Source organism: Lissotriton vulgaris, chromosome 9, assembly GCF_964263255.1.
Source record: "Lissotriton vulgaris chromosome 9, aLisVul1.2, whole genome shotgun sequence".
In the NCBI taxonomy this organism is placed as follows: Eukaryota; Metazoa; Chordata; class Amphibia; order Caudata; family Salamandridae; genus Lissotriton; species Lissotriton vulgaris.
In genome coordinates, this window is record NC_141697.1 from 53,325,139 (window position 1) to 53,344,677 (window position 19,539).

General features: G+C 42.0%; 1 protein-coding gene across 1 annotated transcript in view; it reads left to right on the plus strand.

Annotated features, from left to right (window-relative positions):
- CDIN1 (CDAN1 interacting nuclease 1) overlaps positions 1–19,539 on the plus strand; it is a 786,301-nt gene that overhangs the window by 192,044 nt on the left and 574,718 nt on the right. Inside the window, exon 2 of the mRNA XM_086936566.1 lies at positions 3,411–3,456. Coding sequence (XP_086792692.1) covers positions 3,411–3,456 — 46 coding nt within the window. The remainder of the gene's footprint in view (positions 1–3,410; positions 3,457–19,539) is intronic.

Sequence of the window (19,539 nt, forward strand, 5' to 3'; positions counted from 1 at the left end):
CTCAAATCAAATCAAAACTCGCTTTATTCGATTATAGCACATGATAATCATAAAAGCACAATAATAAAGATTCTCATAAAATAAGTCATAACATACATGATATCACTCATTCTTAAGAAGAAATCGCTTCATTAAGTTGTTTCATGATTTACTCTAAAATTGATATCCTACATTTAAAAACATTCTTTAAAAACGATAAAACAGATATAATAGTACATTCATCTTCCAGTAGTTGTACAACACGGAAAACCGGATAACATTGCCTGGGGCCGATTTTCCTTAAAAAGGGAAGAATCCAGGGCTTTCTTTCCCACAAGTAAAATCTACAAAAAAGTAATACATGGATAGAGGACTGGTACGATAGGCCATCACAAGGGCATTTACACAGATCCCTGGCCCAATCATTCTTTTCTGGTCACTCAGTTCATTACTAGGTTTCGGTGACAACAACACTATCTTGTTTTACCCATAACACATGATTCAGTCCTTACGGAGATAATGGTTACATGATAAATGAAGGAATTTTACTTAATGGTGTGACCATTGGATAGCACTTTAGTTTACAACGTCCAAATAACGAATGTTTTAAGGTTTTTTTTTTATCAATATTACAATAGTGAATTTAAACTACTTTTACTGTCATTTTTAATTATTTTTTTAAAAGGAGGGTAATGTCTTAACACATTTATATAGTAGCAACTCCAGCCTTTTCAACCACAGGCATGTAAACCATTGACCAAATTACAATAAATAAAACAAAAACAAATTATTGTTTGTATACGTGTGTCTATAATGTGGCCGATCATATAATTAAAGGATTTAGTATCGAGGTATCCTGCCGACATCAAACCATGAGGCCAAATGGTTTGTGAGCTGCACCAGACCCCAAGAAGCCATTGTAGGGTAACACACCCTACAGGGAGTAGTTCGCATCAATAATATCTATTTTTTATCGAAAGAGGACAATGTTTATTGAGAGCAGTAAGTGCCACACTGCAGTCTAGTGTCTTGGTATTTGTGATGAAACAATAAAAACCTGTTGTTAATGTTCGTAAGAAGAAAATGTATTACTTAAAGGCTTTTCTTTTCTGTTAAAAGGTATATTTTGTTTGCAGTATTGTGGTTTTTTTAGCTTATTTTGCAATTGTCAATGAATAATACCCTCTGAATCAAATGAAGTATTTATTACAGGTGCTGATTATCGAAGAAAGAGGGTTATTTGGTTTATCTTAAGATATTTTTGTGTCGGCAAAACAGAGGGGTGCCTACTTTCTTTTTAGTCACACTCCTCATTCCCTTTGTTCGTTCTCGTCTTACCCTACTCTTCTTTGACCGTTCAGTACATATTATTTACCCCCCACATGTATTTAACGCTCAACCCCTCGATACGAACTCTCCTGACCCCGCGAGTCTCTTTTCTTATTACCCCACTCTCCTCTCGGCCCTCTGCTTCTCATTGTTCTCTCCTGACATCAAACAGCCTTTTCTTCTCCCTCTGTCCTCATCCCACTAGTCCATGCGATCCTACTGTTTACCACCTATGCTCCTGTCTGACTCAAACCAATCTTTCTTCTCTCTACCTCCTCACAGTCTTCGTCCAGTGCCTCTTAATGTGGGGTCATCTACTCAGAGGGCCTCTGGCTGTAATATATGCCGGTTATTAACGTGTATATTTATATATAGGAAGCAAAAATGAAAATCTTAAAATACTCTGTAAATGTAAAGTAATTTCAAATTGCAGAGGTAAAATATAAATGGATCTATTTAGCTTGATGTTTAGGAGTACCACAAGTACAGCAAACCGAATACAGCAAGGACAGATGTTGGCCTCAATTGAAGCACTGGTATGTGCTGACAAAAAGAGATTGCATTCGGAGCAAAACAAAAAGACAAAGTGATGTCATGGAGTGTAGCATGGCACATCATGTTTTCGAAATAAAGTCACATTTTTCTAATCTTCCCATTTCATATTCCGAGTTCTGTAATTTTGTTGTTGAATTAAATACAAGATTTCACAATTCGTGTATTTGTTTCATACACAAGTGTTTCTGGTTGTTTGTGAGTTGGTTTGATGGTAAAATGGTACACTTACATGTAAAGTACCATTGTCAAATCCATTATTTTCTTCCCACCTCCTGTATCTACTGTTCTGTTTTCACATCCCATCCCTCTTTCTTTGCCTCGGTATCCTTCCCTGCCTTTTTTTCTCCTCTTTTTTTCTCCTCTTTTTGTTTCTTTATTCCTCATTTCCCTCTGGAATAATTTCCTCCTCACACCCCTATGTCTCTTTATCACTCCTGCCTGCCTCTGCTGTAACTTTCTTTTGCTTGATTCACCCCTCGATCCCTTTCTAGGGACCACTTCACTGCCATCCTTTCTATGAGCAGCACCTCCCTCTTCCTCCCCACAGTCTCAGCCCCCTTTCTCCCTCCACGCTCTGCTGCGCCCCAATTGTTGTGTACACCTTGATCTCTCCCTATCCCTTCCCCTCACTGCTAGTCTCAGATCATCTTTCTCCTCGTACTGCTGTTGCTCTTTCTTGACGCCACCTTCCCTTCCTCAGGCCTCGTTGTATCTGTGTTCCCCTCGGCCCCTCCAAACCACCCCATTACTTCTTCAGTGTTACCCTTCTCACGCCGTTGTACTCGACCCTCCTCTGTTTACCCCTCGGTGCCTCTGTTCAAAACTGACCTCCAAGTTCTCCTGCTTCAAAGACACTTCCAATTCTAATCCACGCCCTCTCTATTTTCTGAAAGAAGTTCTTCCACTATAGGAAATTCTGTTCTCCATGCCTATAGAAGTGCCGTCCCAGTGTGTTTTTGTGTTTTGAGTGTCTGCCATTAATTGCAGTTTTATACCTCTACTTGTATCTTGTACGCTTATGTAATTTGCACACGTCACTTTTTCCTCTTGTAACGTATCGTTTGCTACCTCTTCTTGTATTTGGTTTGCTTTTGATACATGTACAATTGTCACCTTTCCCTCATGTAATGTAACGTTTGCTTTTGTATCATGCCCACTTGTAATTTTCTCCTCATGTAATGCTACTGTTCCTATTGTGAAGCGCTCTGACACCTTCGGGTAAAGTCCGCGCTATATAAAAACGCATAAAATAAATACAAATAAAAAAAGTATCCGTAAGCACTCTTGAGACCTCCTCCCCACTCGCTGACCAGCCAGCCCCCTTCTCCCCTCGCCCCAGCCCCTTCCTCTCCTGACCTGCCATCAGGCGGGGGCAGCCTTTGTCCAAGAGGCGCATCTGGAACAACTTGTGCAGACCCACTCCTGTGCACCCCCTCCCATGGCTGGGCAGCAGGCCTACCTTTTGAAGCAGCCCCCACCCCAGTGTCACCCCCACCACCCTGTGTGCACTGCAGTAATTAACTTTGTTCCTCTTTTATTTGTTCCAGTCAATCGCCGTCCACGCTGCTCAGCATCTTCTCCCAGGAGTACCAGGTTAGAAGTTTTCTCTGCCTTTTGTGCGCCCTGACAGGTGCCTAATTGAATGATGAATGCCCCTTTCTCTCTTTGTAATTGAAGTGCCAGCGCTGTGATTGGCTGCGGGGCGGGGAGGGCAGGGCGCCTGCGCGCGCGCCCTCCCCCGGGTCCGCGCGCCCCGGCCCTGCGCGTGCCAGGCGCGCCCATCCCCATCTGTCCCATGCCATCCCGCCCCTGCCTGTTTGCTGGACCCCTAATAAATTATGCTAAAACATTATTATTGTGACAATAATCATTTGCCCGCTGCGGCCGGGATCCGCGCGCGCTAAATGTCTGCTGCCTGCGCTGTCAGGCCCACTTCCCCGGCCTGACAGCGACGATGATGAATGGCCCGGCCCGGAGTGGCAGCGGTTGCGGAGGCAGAAAATAGAGTCATTTATCATCCCCTGACGGCTGTCCGTCAAGGGCTCCCCGCCTCCTCGACAATGCAGTCTTAGTTTTTAAATAAGTTCCTGTCCCCGCTTTAGACGCTCCAGACGACCACGATGCAGTGGAATTGTAGAAGGTTAAAACTGGAGGGAAGGCCAAGCAGTGGGGAGTGGAGTAAAGCGTGGTGCGAGGGTCTGGGGGTAAAACGAAGAGAGGCCTGTAAGGTGTGTGCTTTTTCCTCCACCTCAATCCCAGCCCGGCTCATATCCGCTACCTGGCGAATAAACTGAAACTCTCTGGAGGTTCTAGACCTTCACGCAATGCCGAGAATCTACTGCTTGAACCTCCCACTTTCAAGAAGGAAAGAACAATGGCCCAATCCTTTTCAGGCAACGCAGTGAGAATCTGGAACTCGTTTCCGCCTGAGCTCCGGACCACCGCCTCCTCCCAGGCCTTCAAAAGGGACCTCAAAGTTCTCCTTCTCCAGAGACACCTCCAAAAGTAATTCACGTCCTCTTGCTATTTGGAGGAAGACTCCCCACTACTGATATTTTCTACTTTCCATGACCATGGGAGTGCCTTCCCAGTGTTTTCCTGTGGTGGGAGTGTCTGCCTTTTTGCAGTATTCTCCATGTACTTGTGTTCGGTGCCCTTTTGTAACATGCACACAACACTTTGCCCTTGTAACACACGGTTGCTACCTCTCACATGTTTTTACCTTTGATACTTGCACAAGTGCCACCTTGCCTACGTAACGCCTGTTCTTGTGCCAGCACTTATTGCAGTATTATACCTCAAATTATACTCTGTTTTCTCTTATAACTGCACACTTGTCACTTTTCCTCTTGTGCACTTTTGACTACCTCATGTATTTTTGGTTGTTCACAATTTTTACTACCTCAAGTATTTTGTTTGCTCACAATTGTCACTATTACCTTTACTACCTCATGTATTTTTGGTTGCTCACAATTTTTACTACCTCAAGTATTTTGTGTGCTCACAATTGTCACTATTGTTATGTTATGTTATGTTATGTTATGTTATTACCTTTATTACCTCATGTATTTTTGGTTGCTCACAATTTTTACTACCTCATGTTTTTTTGTTTGCTCACAATTGTCACTATTACCTTATGTAAGTAACGTATGTTTTAGTAATCTGCTCTTTTGTAATGTTTCTCATTATGTTTCATTTCTGTTCCTAATGTGAAGCGCTCTGACGCCTTCGGGTAAAGTCCGCGCTATATAAAAATGCATAAATAAATAAAAATAAATAAATAAATAAATCCCCGTGGACCCTATGTTTTGGGGGCTTTTGTGTGACTGCAGAGGGTCAGTTAGGAGTTAGAAAATATTATTTTGTGTCTAACATTAATATGCATGGGTGCAGAAACAGAATCAGAATCAGTGACAGCATGAAAGGGCTGCTATAGACGCAGTGGGATATTCGTAGAGTAAAAGAAGAACGCACTGAATAAAAGACCAGGTAGTAATGTGAATAAATGGGCCGGGAAAGGTCTGCCATTCCTCATCCTCTACCAGTGTGTATGGAATAAAGAAAAAAAAAAAAAAAAAAATATATATATATATATATATATATATATATATTTTCACTGAAAAAACCATAGGTTATAGACCATATATAGTTAGGAATTCGCATTTACAAAACCTTATTATACTCACACAAAACCATTGAAATTCCATATATAGTTAGTTGCACTAACTATATATCGCGCACCCGCAATCCACTGCTGATGATGTCACATATTACATCATTCATGACATGGTCAGTGACATCACTGATGACATCACTGATGACATCTCAAATGACATCACTGATGACATCTCAAATGACATCACTGATGACATCACTGATGACATCTCATTTGACATTACTGATCACATCACTGATGATATCATTCATGTGATACTACGATGAACCCCTTCAGACTCTAATATAACCTTAGATACAATCAGTGTAAACAGACACTCACAGACTGTCACTCATCCATGGAGTTACTCACACACCTAGTCAGTCATGCAAAGAATCAATCACACCTCCATTTCCTCAACTATACAGTTATACAAACTTTACTTATTCAAACATATACTAACACATATTTACTCTCTTATACAATCCCTGATACAAGTTCACAATGATCCATACAGCCACTCACACATTCACTGGCTCTTATGCACAGTTATTTATATATGTCAACTCTCACATGTACTGTGTTTTACATATGTACTTACTTTGACATGTAGCACTGAGATATCCATTCACTCACCAATACACTCATGCACACAGTCAACCGCCCATACAGCTGTTTCCACATGCACTTTTGAAACCATACATCTAGTGAATCAACTGCTCACACATCTATGCACAGAGTCATACACCTCCCAGCCACCCACACACACACACTCAGTCTCCCATACAAATACTTGGGCAACCAATCAATAACCCATATAGTTACTCATATAGCTACTTATCAACACATGCAACAGTTTACAGAACAACAGACATAATGATGCACAAATTAAGACAGTTTAGTCACTAACCCATGCACTCAGTGAGACACATTTAATCACTCACTCATACAGTCAGTCATGCACCTACTAAATCCTTCATCCAGACATTTATACATCCACTCATTCTTCAATATGTAAGACATATTTTAACTTTACAGAAACATACAGTCACTGGATGTTGTCATCAGTGATGTCATCAGTGATGTCATTTGAGATGTCATCAGTGATGTCACTGACCATGTCATGAATGATGTAATATGTGACATCATCAGCAGTGGATTGCGGGTGCGCGATATATAGTTAGTGCAACTAACTATATATGGAATTTCAATGGTTTTGTGTGAGTAAAATAAGGTTTTGTAAATGCGAATTCCTAACTATATATGGTCTATAACCTATGTTTTTTTCAGTGAATTTTCAAGGTTTTGTAAATGCTAATTCCTAACTATATATGGTCTATAACCTATGGTTTTTTCAGTGAATTTTCAAGGTTTTGTAAATGCTAATTCCTAACTATATATGGTCTATAACCTATGGTTTTTTCAGTGAATATATATATATATATACATACATATATAAACATATATCATCTGTATATCTATATAAATACAAACATAAATGCATGCATACATATACATATATGCATACAGATGCATGTTATTTACATGAAAGTTGAAAAAACACTAATAAAAGCAAAGCTAAAAAGCCACCTCATTACAAACAGAATGGCTTTAACTTAAACGAGGGCGAGATCTATTGCATTTTCAATGCTTGTTTACTTTGGTTCCATCAAGAAGGCATTCAGATGTGTCATACATTTGCCATAAATTCTGAATGTTAGCACTCTAGTTGCACATTAGATCACTGTAGTAAAGCTACTGCTCACCAGGGACGTCTGTTGCTGGTATTCAAAGTGCATGTTTCAGTCTGCATGTCAGAATTTTTTAATGAAATAGAAGAGGATTTGAAAAGTCACTCAAAATGTGCCCTAATTTTTCTTTCTGCAGCACTAATAATACCTTCTATTGCATAATATACCCCCTCATTTTGTTCCTTTTTAGGTCTCGCCTGTCGATGCGCATGCGCATCGAGCAAGCGAGACTATAGGGGCTCATCCACTCTTTATCTAACTGCAAGGAATCGTGGCGATTCCTTGCAGTGCCCGTGACTTTTAAGGTCAATGCGCATGCGCATTAAGCTTATGCGCATGCGCATTGACCTTAAAAGTCACGGGCGCGTGCACGTCCGTGTTTGTTTACCCTTGCCTACTCTCTCTCTCCCCTCTCCGCCCCCGTTCCGCCCCCTCCCCTTCCCGCCGTGTCGCATTTCTCCTCCCCCTCCCCTCTCTTCCTTCCGTCTAACTTCCTTCCGTGTAACCTCCTCCCCCTCCCCTCTCTTCCTTCCGTCTAACTTTCCTTCCGTGTAACATCGCCGCAACGGTCACATCACTCGTCTTTCCTAACACTAAGGCTAACCCTCCGTCCTCCAAGCCCACCCCCCCTCCCCCGGTAACACTCCACGCGGTTTGCGTCCCTCGCGCAGCTCACCCGCTCCGCCCCCTCCCCTTCCCGCCGTGTCGCAGCCTACAGCAAGACTGACGCTTTTCTTGCATGGCGTAAGTCCATCCGGTTCTGCTGTTTATGTGTGTCTGATACTTTGATTCAAACAGTTTTAATTGGAATAGGAAATGTAGGAGATTGCATAGAAAGCCATACTGGATTAATTGCACTCACAGGACGTGGGAAATACCGTGATCTTTGCACGTGGTGCTTTATTTGTCTTCGTTCTGTTGCTGCTGGTAGCCCAGCGAGTCAGTGCTCATGGCCCCTGCATGCCCCCGACCAAGAATGCAGTTGAATTGTGACACATGTCTAGGAATGTCCCTTATCTTCGGGACAAGCGAACCATAGATGGTTCTAACCGTTAAAGCTGTATCAAATCTCTCCCTCAAGCTCACTGTCTCGATGCTGCCTTTGCGTTTACTTTCCTCTGATGTGGTGCGTTTGTGTCTGTCTGCAGATATTTGTCATGTGAGTCCAGCAGATCACAGCTCTAGGCTGTGCTTGTTTTCCCAGATGTAGTATGCTTGCTTTGCACAACCTGAATCTGCTTCTCAGTGGTGTTATGTTACTTGAGAATACTATAGCGCTATATTACCATTATTATGATCTTGAAGCGCTGTCTGGCTAGGTACATTCAAGTCCCGCTTTCGATGATTCAGCCACAGGCTCTTATTTCAAGAATACTGCTGCAGTTAATATTTCGCATATATGTTTGACTATTTTACGGCTTGGTGTGTGTGATCAGAGATAGATACCTATTCTGCTGTCGTCCATCTAAAAGACCGAGCACCCCCATCAGCAACGAAACGCTGAAGTTCTCAGCCAACCCTGCCAAGATCTGGAAGTTTTACACAGTTCATGCATCAATACACAGGGGTAGATTAATGGCCTTATGGTGAGAGCCTGTGTGCGACCGGGAGAGGCTGTCTCCCCTCCCCCAACCCACTCCAAGAGCATGACTGTGCTTCTTGTCAAGCAGCTGCCTCGCCATTGACTTGTCTGCTCCGCTGAACGCATGCTTTCCAGGTTAATTACTGCCCCGTCGTTTAAAAAGCAGACATCTCATCTACGAAGGATCATCTTCCTCATTCAATCCAGTCAGTTTCTCTCAGGCCTGGTTTCTTTCACGCCTTTTTTTTGAAGTGGGTTATAATTCGTCAACAATGAAACACCTTGAGTTGTTCATAGATGTGCACACACACGGCTACATATTTGAGGATTTGCGAAAGTTAAACAAATAATTTGATGGCAGCATCAGCACCAAACACACAAAAACGGACATTTTACAGCCTTGATGTTCACTTGGAGATCGTGTGTGTATTTGCATCCTTACCGGCACAGCACTGTCTTTGATGTGGATCTGACCCAGGCTTTATTGAATGAAATTACTGCTTTCATCGCGCAGGAGTCTTGTTTCATGCATCCATTGTCAGTTCCATGGAATGCAGCCTACAGCAAGACTGACGCTTTTCTTGCATTTAAGTCCGTACACCTAGAGATGTTTGTGCGTCCCCAAAAAGTACTGACTTCAAGAACATGGTAAGCATAAACGTGGACTCATAAAGGGTGCTTTCTGTGTGAGCTGCCCTGCGCCTGCTGTCAGGTCAGATCCCAGGGTCGAGTGTCCGTGTCCAGGGATGCTCCATGCTCGGCACAGTACTTCCAGAGCCTAGGTGATGTGTGGTCGTGTGTCAGGTAACGACGGTGGCTCTAAAAATAGATGTGATAACCGAGAGGGGCAATAGGAGCTCGCAGTGATAACTTTTCAGTGAAAGGTGAAACTAGGTCAGCAGCCCAGTTGCGTAAGCAGCTGCTCTGGATTCCCTGCCCGCATGTGAACTCGTTGTGTAACTCGCATGCTAACAAAGACATCACATGGGCCAGGCTCAGGAAACTGCCGAATTTTAATGACTACTAACTCGCATCTTCTGCTCTGCTTGTCGAGCAGTCGTCATTTCCATAGAATGACTACAGAACAGTACTAAGTATCAGGGCCCAAACTAAAATTGTTATATTTATAGTGGGCTGCGGAAATCATTACATTGCACACTTCTCTCTTGAAAACATGCATGGCCACTGCTTGTTAAATTAAATGTTTTAAGAGTTACCACTTTATTCCCATCACGATGGCTCCAGGTGTGCTATACCTTTGTAATACGTAGGACTGTTAGCGCTCTAGTTGTTCTTTAGAACACTTTAGGAGGCTGCAGTAGAGCACAAAGGAATCAACTGACAGTCTCTGTCCTTGTTGGATGTACATGTTTTACTGAGAATGTCAGACTTCATTTTCACATGACTGAGAAAGATAATGTGAATTTACAGAAAATATGCTTTCAGTTTAGCTTATAGATCCCCTTCCAAACCACTGTGGGAAAATCATGAGATATTAGTTTTCTTTCAAACAATATTCATGATATCACAGCAGAAGGTTTTTTCACATGGTAAAATCACCTTAAAACCCACCACAATTCCTAAAACGAGTATGGTACCATCAACAAATGATTTATAATGGAACTAAAGTCCTAAAACCCTCTATTAACTACAATGCTTTTTAATGAGGTGCTATCATGTATATTGGTCCCAAGATGGCTGCCAACACTTCTTGGATGAAGTGCTGACAGCCAATCAGATCAGATGTGTGGTTAGGCTCCGCCCAGATATATATATTTTTTTAAACCTAAATTACTCAAAATCCACTGGAGCACATATATTGAGACCTAGCAAAGGCACATCGGGCTAACAGTCCCTACAATTTTGCCAAGTTTCGTGCAAATCCATTCAGCCGTTCGAGCTAAAAGTGAGGCCAACCGCCCTATGGAAATTAACATGGGAAAAACGCGTTTTGGGACCCCCCTTTTTTCTCGGCCCCCCCTTGATGAAACCCCCCCATATTTTCAGGGGCTGCTCAGAAACAAAATGTTCCATTTTCCTGAAAATTTCAGCTAATTCCGTCCACAAACGCCAAAGTTATTAGACATAGAATTTTCAAAAATCCCATAGAGAAAAAATCCTAACTTTATATACCTACTGGCGACTGCCAGTAGGTAATATATATAGATATATCTATCTATCTATCTATAGATATCTCTCTCTCTCTCTATATATATATATATATATATATATGGTGACCAAGCTCCGTCCGCGGAGCGAAACGCGTCAGGGAGGGCACTTGCTCTGACACACTCGTAAATAAAATTTGCACTGCTGGCACTTCGACTAGTGTGATGGCTTTTTGATGATTTAACATCTAACATCTAATCTATTGATGGAGAGGAGGTCTACGCCCGCTTAAGCCGCTGCAAGAAGCGGTTGGGATTCTCTTTCATATATATATCTATATCTCTCTCTCTCTCTCTCTCTCTCTCTCTCTCTATATATATATATAGAGCCTTTATTTATATATATATATATATATATATATATATATATATATATATATATATATATATATATATATATATATATATATTCATTCATTTGATAACTTTATTGCGGTCATAGACCATAAAAGCACAGGTAAAATATGTACATACACGGAATAAGATACATAAATAATTAAAAAAATACATGGTTAAAAAATTATTAAACAGTAAATTATCAAAGTAATGGTATCAAAACATCCCAGTTAATCACAGATTATCGCAATTCATTAAAGTGAGCCTTTTGCGCCACATACCATATAAAAAGCGGGATACCGCAAACACAATAGAGGGGGAGGTGTCATATCTTAAAATTCTGACAGCTTGTGCACATTGCCTTAAACCAAGACTTCTACATAACGGTGCCAACCAGCATCTCCTTATTGTACTATAGGCTGGGCAGAGGAATAAGACGTGGACAATATCCTCTTTGGTGTTATTACAGACTGGGCAAATTCCCTCTTCTCGTCCATTCCATTTGCAAGTAAATGCCCCAATAGGTAGGCAACCATGTCTTAATTGTGTGTAAAGTTTTCTTGCAAGGGGAGGCTGTATTAAGTCCAAAAACTCCTCCCTCTTAGACACGAGTTTTACCTGCAAAAATTCTGCAGACAGACTGCCCAGCGTTGTCGAGCTATGCAGAAGGCTTAGGTTGTAATGTCTCAGGGAGGCCAAGAGCTCCATTCTCTTCACTCTCTGGCAGCTCACCTCCGGGGTCTCCCATAAATGGGGCATACCAATTTGATGTGCAAGGGCCTTAATATGGGCTAGCCAGGGGATATTCTTGATCTTTAGGTGCCCCCAGACTGCAGCAAATTCAGCTCTATAATCCTCGAGCTCAGGCACTGTCCTGAGCCTTCTCCAATACAGGAGAGGTCGAGTGGCTAGCAGTTCTGAGATGGACTCTAGGCCTAGATCTAGTCTCAGGGGTGTGAGCGGGGTGCTCTGGGGGAGGCCTATCAGGTTCCGCATAAAGGCCTGTTCCACCTTGAGATATATTTATATATATATATATATCTATATATATATATCTATCTATCTCTCTCTCTCTCTCTCTCTCTCTCTCTCTCTCTATATATATATATATATATATCTATATATCTATATATCTATATCTATAGATATCTCTCTCTCTCTCTCTCTCTCTCTATATATATATATATATATATATATATATATATATATATCGTTGTAAATGTATGCGTGGTAAGAGCATATAAAATGTAATGCCATGCTTTATAATGGCATTGCGGAGTCATGGTACTTTCGTAATGAAAGTATGCGGAGTGATGGTATGTGGAAAGAAAGTTGCGGAATGATGGGTTTTTACCCTCCCTCGGTAAGTACATTGGTGGCACGGCGGCCCACATCACCAGCAACATACTCATATTTTTTCACCACCCATTTGTAAAATGCACAGGTCTCTCTCTCATTGATGGCCAGCACCGACATACACTTTTAGACACACCTCCCGCCACAAGTTCTAGAATTGCGAACTTTAGAACTGGGGAGCTACGTTCGAATCTCGGTATCAGCTCAACATCCTGTGATTCCAGGCAAATCGCTTTGTCTCCCCGTGCCTACCACAAATGAATGTGTTCTTCTGTAATGTAAATTTTGCTCATGCCATGTTGTCGAGTTCGCGCTATATAATATTGCAAGGAAAAATAAAGTAGGGAAACTCGAGTTCACACACTACTGAACGCGCACTCTTAAGTGCATCAGCAGTGCACTGTGAATCGGAGCGTTCACAGGCCTGTCACAGATAACAAATGCTATCAAAACCAAATCCTACAAAACAATACACTACTGGCCGGCAGCAATTCATACCCGGACAACGTCGGGACGGGCTGCTAGTATATATATGTGTGTATGTATATATATATATATATATATATATATATATATATCAGAGGAACCTGTTCGAACTTCTGACTGATCAATTTATCTTGATTTTTATTTTGGATACTTGTATAGTTCAGATCTCACTCCAAGAGGTCGTGTAACTGTTTACATAAAACATGCAACCTGTAATTGAATCAGACTAAACAGTCACCAAAATGATAATACCCCTTGAAAAAGATAGGTTTGAATGGAGCATAATGCATTGTAAGTCAACATGTATTTTGATTACAAAGCCATTGGTGTGGGTGGGGTTTATGTAAAGGAAGATAAGATGGTGATGCCTTTAGTAGGGATGGTGGAATGTGCAAAGTCCCCAGTAAATTGCAGTATGTAACTTCAGTAAGAAATTACATTGTTCCCTTACTTACATGTGCAAGACTTTGGACTGGTGCAAATTTGTTATGTAGTATGCCTCACTAAAACATGCAACATTTGAGACAATCTGATTGACCAAAATAAACACTTGAACCCTTATGGAAACAGTCTACTTTTGTGTTCTGCCTGGCGGCAGATGAGGGGATCTGTCATATTGCTCCAGCAGTAGGCAGCATGTGCATTCTGCCGTAACTGTCCAAAACGAATATGTAGAGGTAGTTGATGTGATCCAACCCATTGCTTTTCTAGTCAAATGGCTGTTCTGATGTGTTTACAGTACAGTTGGATTATCACAACCATTGTGGTCATTGTTATCAGCTGGAAAGATTTATATATTACATGCTGCTATTCGTTATAAATTATTCACGTACGATGAAATAGGCTTATGCCTTGAGACTTCTATGCTGACATTTAATATGCTGACATTTAATATCCTTATAATATACATTTGGGGTATGCTATTCCGTATATTACATGCTGCTATTCTTTATAGATATATTCACGTACGATGAACTAGGCATGTCTTGTGACTTCCATGGTGACATAATACCCTTATAATATACCGTTGGGATGTATTATTCTGTACGTTATACAGCGCTATTCCTTCATTATATCTAAACGCATGTTTAATTAACTGTGCCTGGTGGCTTCTATGTGACTTCTAACATCCTTATAATGTACGGTTGGGGTATGTTATCCTGTATATAATGCACTATGCTAGTTATTAAGTGGCAACAATATATCTAAACCACCATCGTGTTTGTCCTCTCTTCCAACCGATTGTAAAGCGCTCTGATATCCTTCGGGATCTTGTTCGCGCTATATAAAACTTTATAAATAAATAAATAAAAATGCAGACACCACACAGATAGCAAAGAAGTATACAATTAAAACCATCACATCTTTGACAGCCTGTAGGCTGAGTTATTGTCAGGGCTGTAACCAGAACTATGCTGTGTGGCCTGTTTCAACCATGTGCTCAATAGCACGTTTTCATTACAATTGGACAGGACCACCCATGTAAAGGTGCTAGTGTCCTATATTGGGAATCCGGTGCTTTTTTTCTCCATTTTTCTTTAAAGCAATTCTTGTCAGTTGGTGTTTGTGAAGGCATCCCCTGTCCCTGTGGGATGGGGCCATTCTTCTTTCCTTCTATAGTTTAAACCTGGAGTTGCTTCACAAGGCCACAAATGTTGACGCCCTCAAAGTTTTCGGAATTAGTTCTTTTTCAGACACTCTTGGCCTGTCTCTATAGAGTTGATCCCAGGTTGTTCCATGTTGGATGCAACTGGTTCCCCTGCCTCCTTGTACTTAGACACATTGGTACTGCCGTAAGGGTCAGACTGGTGGAATAGAAGCATGAAGGGACAAGGAGGTTGCCCACACCTGGACATGGGGTGCCTTGCGATCCCTTGCTGAGCAGCGGCCCAGCAAGGACCAGGCCTCTGCTTCAGACCACCACCAACAACTAGACTTTGGAAACATCTTCCACTCCCACCCAAGATTGTTGATGTACTCTAAAGCGTTTCCAGTGATGCCAATTATACCAAGAAACTCAGAATTACATGGCAGATACTTCCATACTGTGTAAACTACTCCCCAGGGCATAGTGAAGTAAAAGGACAAACCCCACACTCCTAACTCAAGACAACTCAACTGTGATTGGTACGCCACTCTGATTTGGGACCTCACCTAGACCTGTCATAAAAAAAATATAAAACATCAGTTAACTAATACACTGACCCAGATCCTTTGTCCATCCCAGTTGGGTGCTGCTTTTTGCACCATGTAACTCTAGGATGGATGTTCCTATGTATTTGTTTTATTGGATCTTGAACCCTAAAGTAGAACAGGGAAAATGATGCCAACCAGTGTGGCACTGAAGACAACATGTACTATTCATTGTGGTGGTGTTTAATGTTAATAAAATGGCTGCGGTACAACCTGTGGCTAGTGTTAGACCTATCACAGTAGACTCTTTATTTCCTACGGTTTTCCACCAAAGTCCAACCTGTAGTCCTCACTGAAGCTCTAGTATATTTTTCTGACCTGGGTACCATGGGAGGAGGGACTTCATTCCTCCTCCAGATCCAGCTATGCATATTAGCTTCATGTCTATAATAGGACTGTGCCTGGTGATGTTCTGGTAAAGATTCCGATGTGATATTGGTATCTCCAGCTCTTTTTTCACAGGAATAGAGAGGCAGACCAGTGTTATAATGATACCCACCCCCGCTCCTTGAGTAAACATTTCCATTGTGGTTTTGTTTACAGCCAGCCCCATAGACAACTCGCAACTAAAATTGTATGGTCTATGATGACTCTCTGAGTACAGTGGTTTCCACTTCAATTCCCTGGTGCTCCACCCCTTCATCCTGAGGTAGACACTGGACGACACTGATGGAACTGATGACAGGTGTGTTCAGATGAGCCATCTAGCCCCAACTGGGAACTGAGCCATATCTTCCTCTACCCTTCCACTGAGATGGAAGAAAGAACGCAGACACAGTCACACATCAGGAAACATAATCCTGCTCCACACAACTGTGTTGTGTTCGACCATAAACTAAGCATCTGCAGCTCCTGCGAAGTGACATCTTTGTCAAACCTGCAAGTGCCTGTCATGCTCACACCTCACACAATAAGGGCTGTGGATTTGTAACTACGCCTCTTTGGATTTGTGAGGGAGATTATGTGCCTCCCCCCCCCCCATCCTTATTATTCATGTGATTCTTAGTCCCGGGTGCATGGTAGAGCCTGGGTGTTGCCTCTATTTAGAGGGAAAGACTACCTCCAAAGGATACAAAAACATTTCTACCCCTGTCCACTTGGTATCTTAAATGCATGGCTTCTGATACCCCGATATAGAAACATTTGGCCATTCCACTGACAGCTTCTCACATTTGTCTGGTATGTACGAAAGACTACACAAATTAAAACAAGCTTTGGCTTAGCCAATAGGTCTCGCCTTTGGGACCTTTATAAGTATTTAGCCATGCAACAGTTGATGTTGTGGCACCAAGGATATTGTGCTTGACAACAGGCTGAACAGCCCTGAGGTGGGAGCTAGGCAGCTAAACCATCTGAGCCATGAGTGAGTGAGTGTGTTGTAGTACCCAGTTCATGCTGAGGAAACGGAAGTGACACTGAGGAAAAGGAAGTGACCCACAGGATGTCACAAGGACTAGCAGTCGTCAACACACAAGTGATAACAGAGGGCAGCTGAAGGTGAGCTGGGCCCATATGCACCTCATAAAAAGAAAGGTCACATGGTTGATATCTAATCAATGGTGCAATATGGAAAAAATGATGTGCGATTCGTGTAAGAGGGGACTTTGGTCTAGAAGATGTAATATAAGGGTCAATGGAGACAACTGCATAGTCACAAGGCAAAGAGAAGTCTTTGTGGTCACAGAGTCAGAGACTGGGGTATATTGCCAATAACCTCAAATTCAAGCACACATGGAAACATGGCTCTTACCACTTATATACCATTTACAACACAGCACTTAGTAAAATAACTGTTTTCAAAAGTAGGTATGTTAATGTGCGATTTCAACTATTCAAAAACCTCTCTGTAACATCTCATGCTTTAACCACAGCTACTACCAGTGGTGCCTAATGCACCAATGTCAACCTGGATGCTTTACGCTTCATCAGGGGCACGATACATGGATTCTACAGTTACAATGCACTTGGCAAAACATTGGGTGGGAAATGTGACATGGCCACAATGACAGCAAGAGGAATTGCTAATATGAGGGGAGTAAGAGCTACTGGGGAAAGGCTCAGTGAGCAAAAACCTGGGAAGCTGCACTCCCTCAGTGCACAGGGTTGTGATGCCACACATTGCTAGGAAGCCGATTGAGCCGACTGAACCGGCACTTCCTCCGCACCACGCACCGACCCACGAGTGGACGCGGTTGTGATTAAGCTCCCGATCCTGGGCAGCTCATCCTCGACCGCCTCAAGGCAACCCCCGTAATTGTTTCCACCCTTCGCCACTGCTCTCAGTCCAAGCATACCGGGGCTCCTTCCCCCTCGGCATTAGAGGCTTTCAACTTATAGGCATTTAATAAATGTCCTAATGATGGTCCCCATGATTAAGTAGTGGGACCGAAACGCCATCGACCTTTTATGCACCTTATGCAAAAACGTGAATTATATGTTATGTATATGTGAAGGTGCTTGCTTGAAATTTCTGTGCATTTGGAAAACTATAGAAAACTGCAGCTTTTGCCTTAAAACCCCTGTTTTGTCTCTTGTTCACCTCTCTGTATTGATCTGTCTGTGTCTGGGTACCGGCTTGTGCCCCACACTGGTGATCTGTTGAAGGATTTTTTTTCCGTGCAATTTTTAATTAAGTAAAGATTGAGACCTCTGTCCGGCTGGACATGTCATACTGAATATAGAATCGATTGTGTCTATATTTATTGCCTAAAAAACATTTCTTGTGCATGGGACCACTGTTGTTTTGAAATAGTATGCTCCCCGACGTCCTGTGCTGAAGAACTGAAATCTTCATTCTCAGGGGTCTCACTAATATAAACAAAGAACTTGGCACAGAAGCTGAAATATGAAAAGACATCTTTATTAAACTTTCAATAAGTGAGGCTACGTCACCCAGCTGCCTTAGCAACTGAATGAGGCAGTCTGAGGAATACAGAGAACAGAGGCCTTTTATATGTTTTAGGGTTACAAAACTCAGCACAAAAGTAAGGGGCAGTCCTAGCTTTTGCAAGCATGCAAAAAAACCAACATTCCTTCTTACACAAGCTGGACAAACCCATAATAAAAGACCACAACTCATAACGTAAATAGGTCATAAAAAGAAGGAACAGAAACAGATGAGAGGTAGGATAAGGGGTGTGTATGTGCATGGAAAAACAACTGTCTGAGGAGGGTCTAGGGGACTATATTTACCGACCTATCAAGCTCATAACCCTCATGAACTATACTGCAACAACAAGAAAACTTGAAGATCTAGAAAATTGAAAAAAGGAGAGAAATGGCCACAAGGAGGTATCACACACCACTGTAACAACTAACGGTGAAGGACCATCATGTGTAAAGGAGTCCTATCAGCCCACCCATACGGCGGAACATCGTCATCTAGGACCTTATCAGCAGGTTCTTATATGGCCAAGCCCAAAGGTCATTGCTTGGTGCCAATAGATCCTGATGCTGAAAGCAAATGTGTCCTCACCGAAAGTGGTACTGTAGGGGTGCAGTGCTCAAAAGGATAAGTGACGATGATTAAAATGACGGTCGAGGTAGAAAAATATGTTTATAGTATCTACCAAGACGCCAGATAAAAAAGTGTGATGTCAGTGTAAAAAAATCACTGTACAGTAAGCATATACGATCTAGGCCAACATGTTTCTGCCGTTATGGTATTAGTTTACCGGCATTCTTCAGGGCCAGGCTGGATTATTGGCTACTGCAACATGCACCATAGTAAGCGTGAGAGTTTGTAACTGAATCAAAACAAATTTATAACGTGGTTATAAAAAATGGAATGGTGTGGCTCGATGAACCACCCTACAGTATCCTCGTGAATAACCGTATAACGAGGAATCCTTTCCTGCAAACGTAAAAAAAAAGGGGGAACAATTTTGTGACAACAATGGAACAACGTGCTTCTAAACAAATGTGTGAACACAGATTGTGGCATTCATTACCTCAATAGGCCAGTTAATTTTATGATGGCCAAATTGTAACTAGTGCTTTGTAAACAGTCACATGCAGATAATCTGTATATAGTAGAAGTAATAAATCTAACATACACTTACCCAGCTTTGTGTGGGAAGTAAGCCTCACCTCACCCGGCAACGGTTCGGATAAAGAGGCCCGCTCTATTAGACATATGGAGAAGGACAA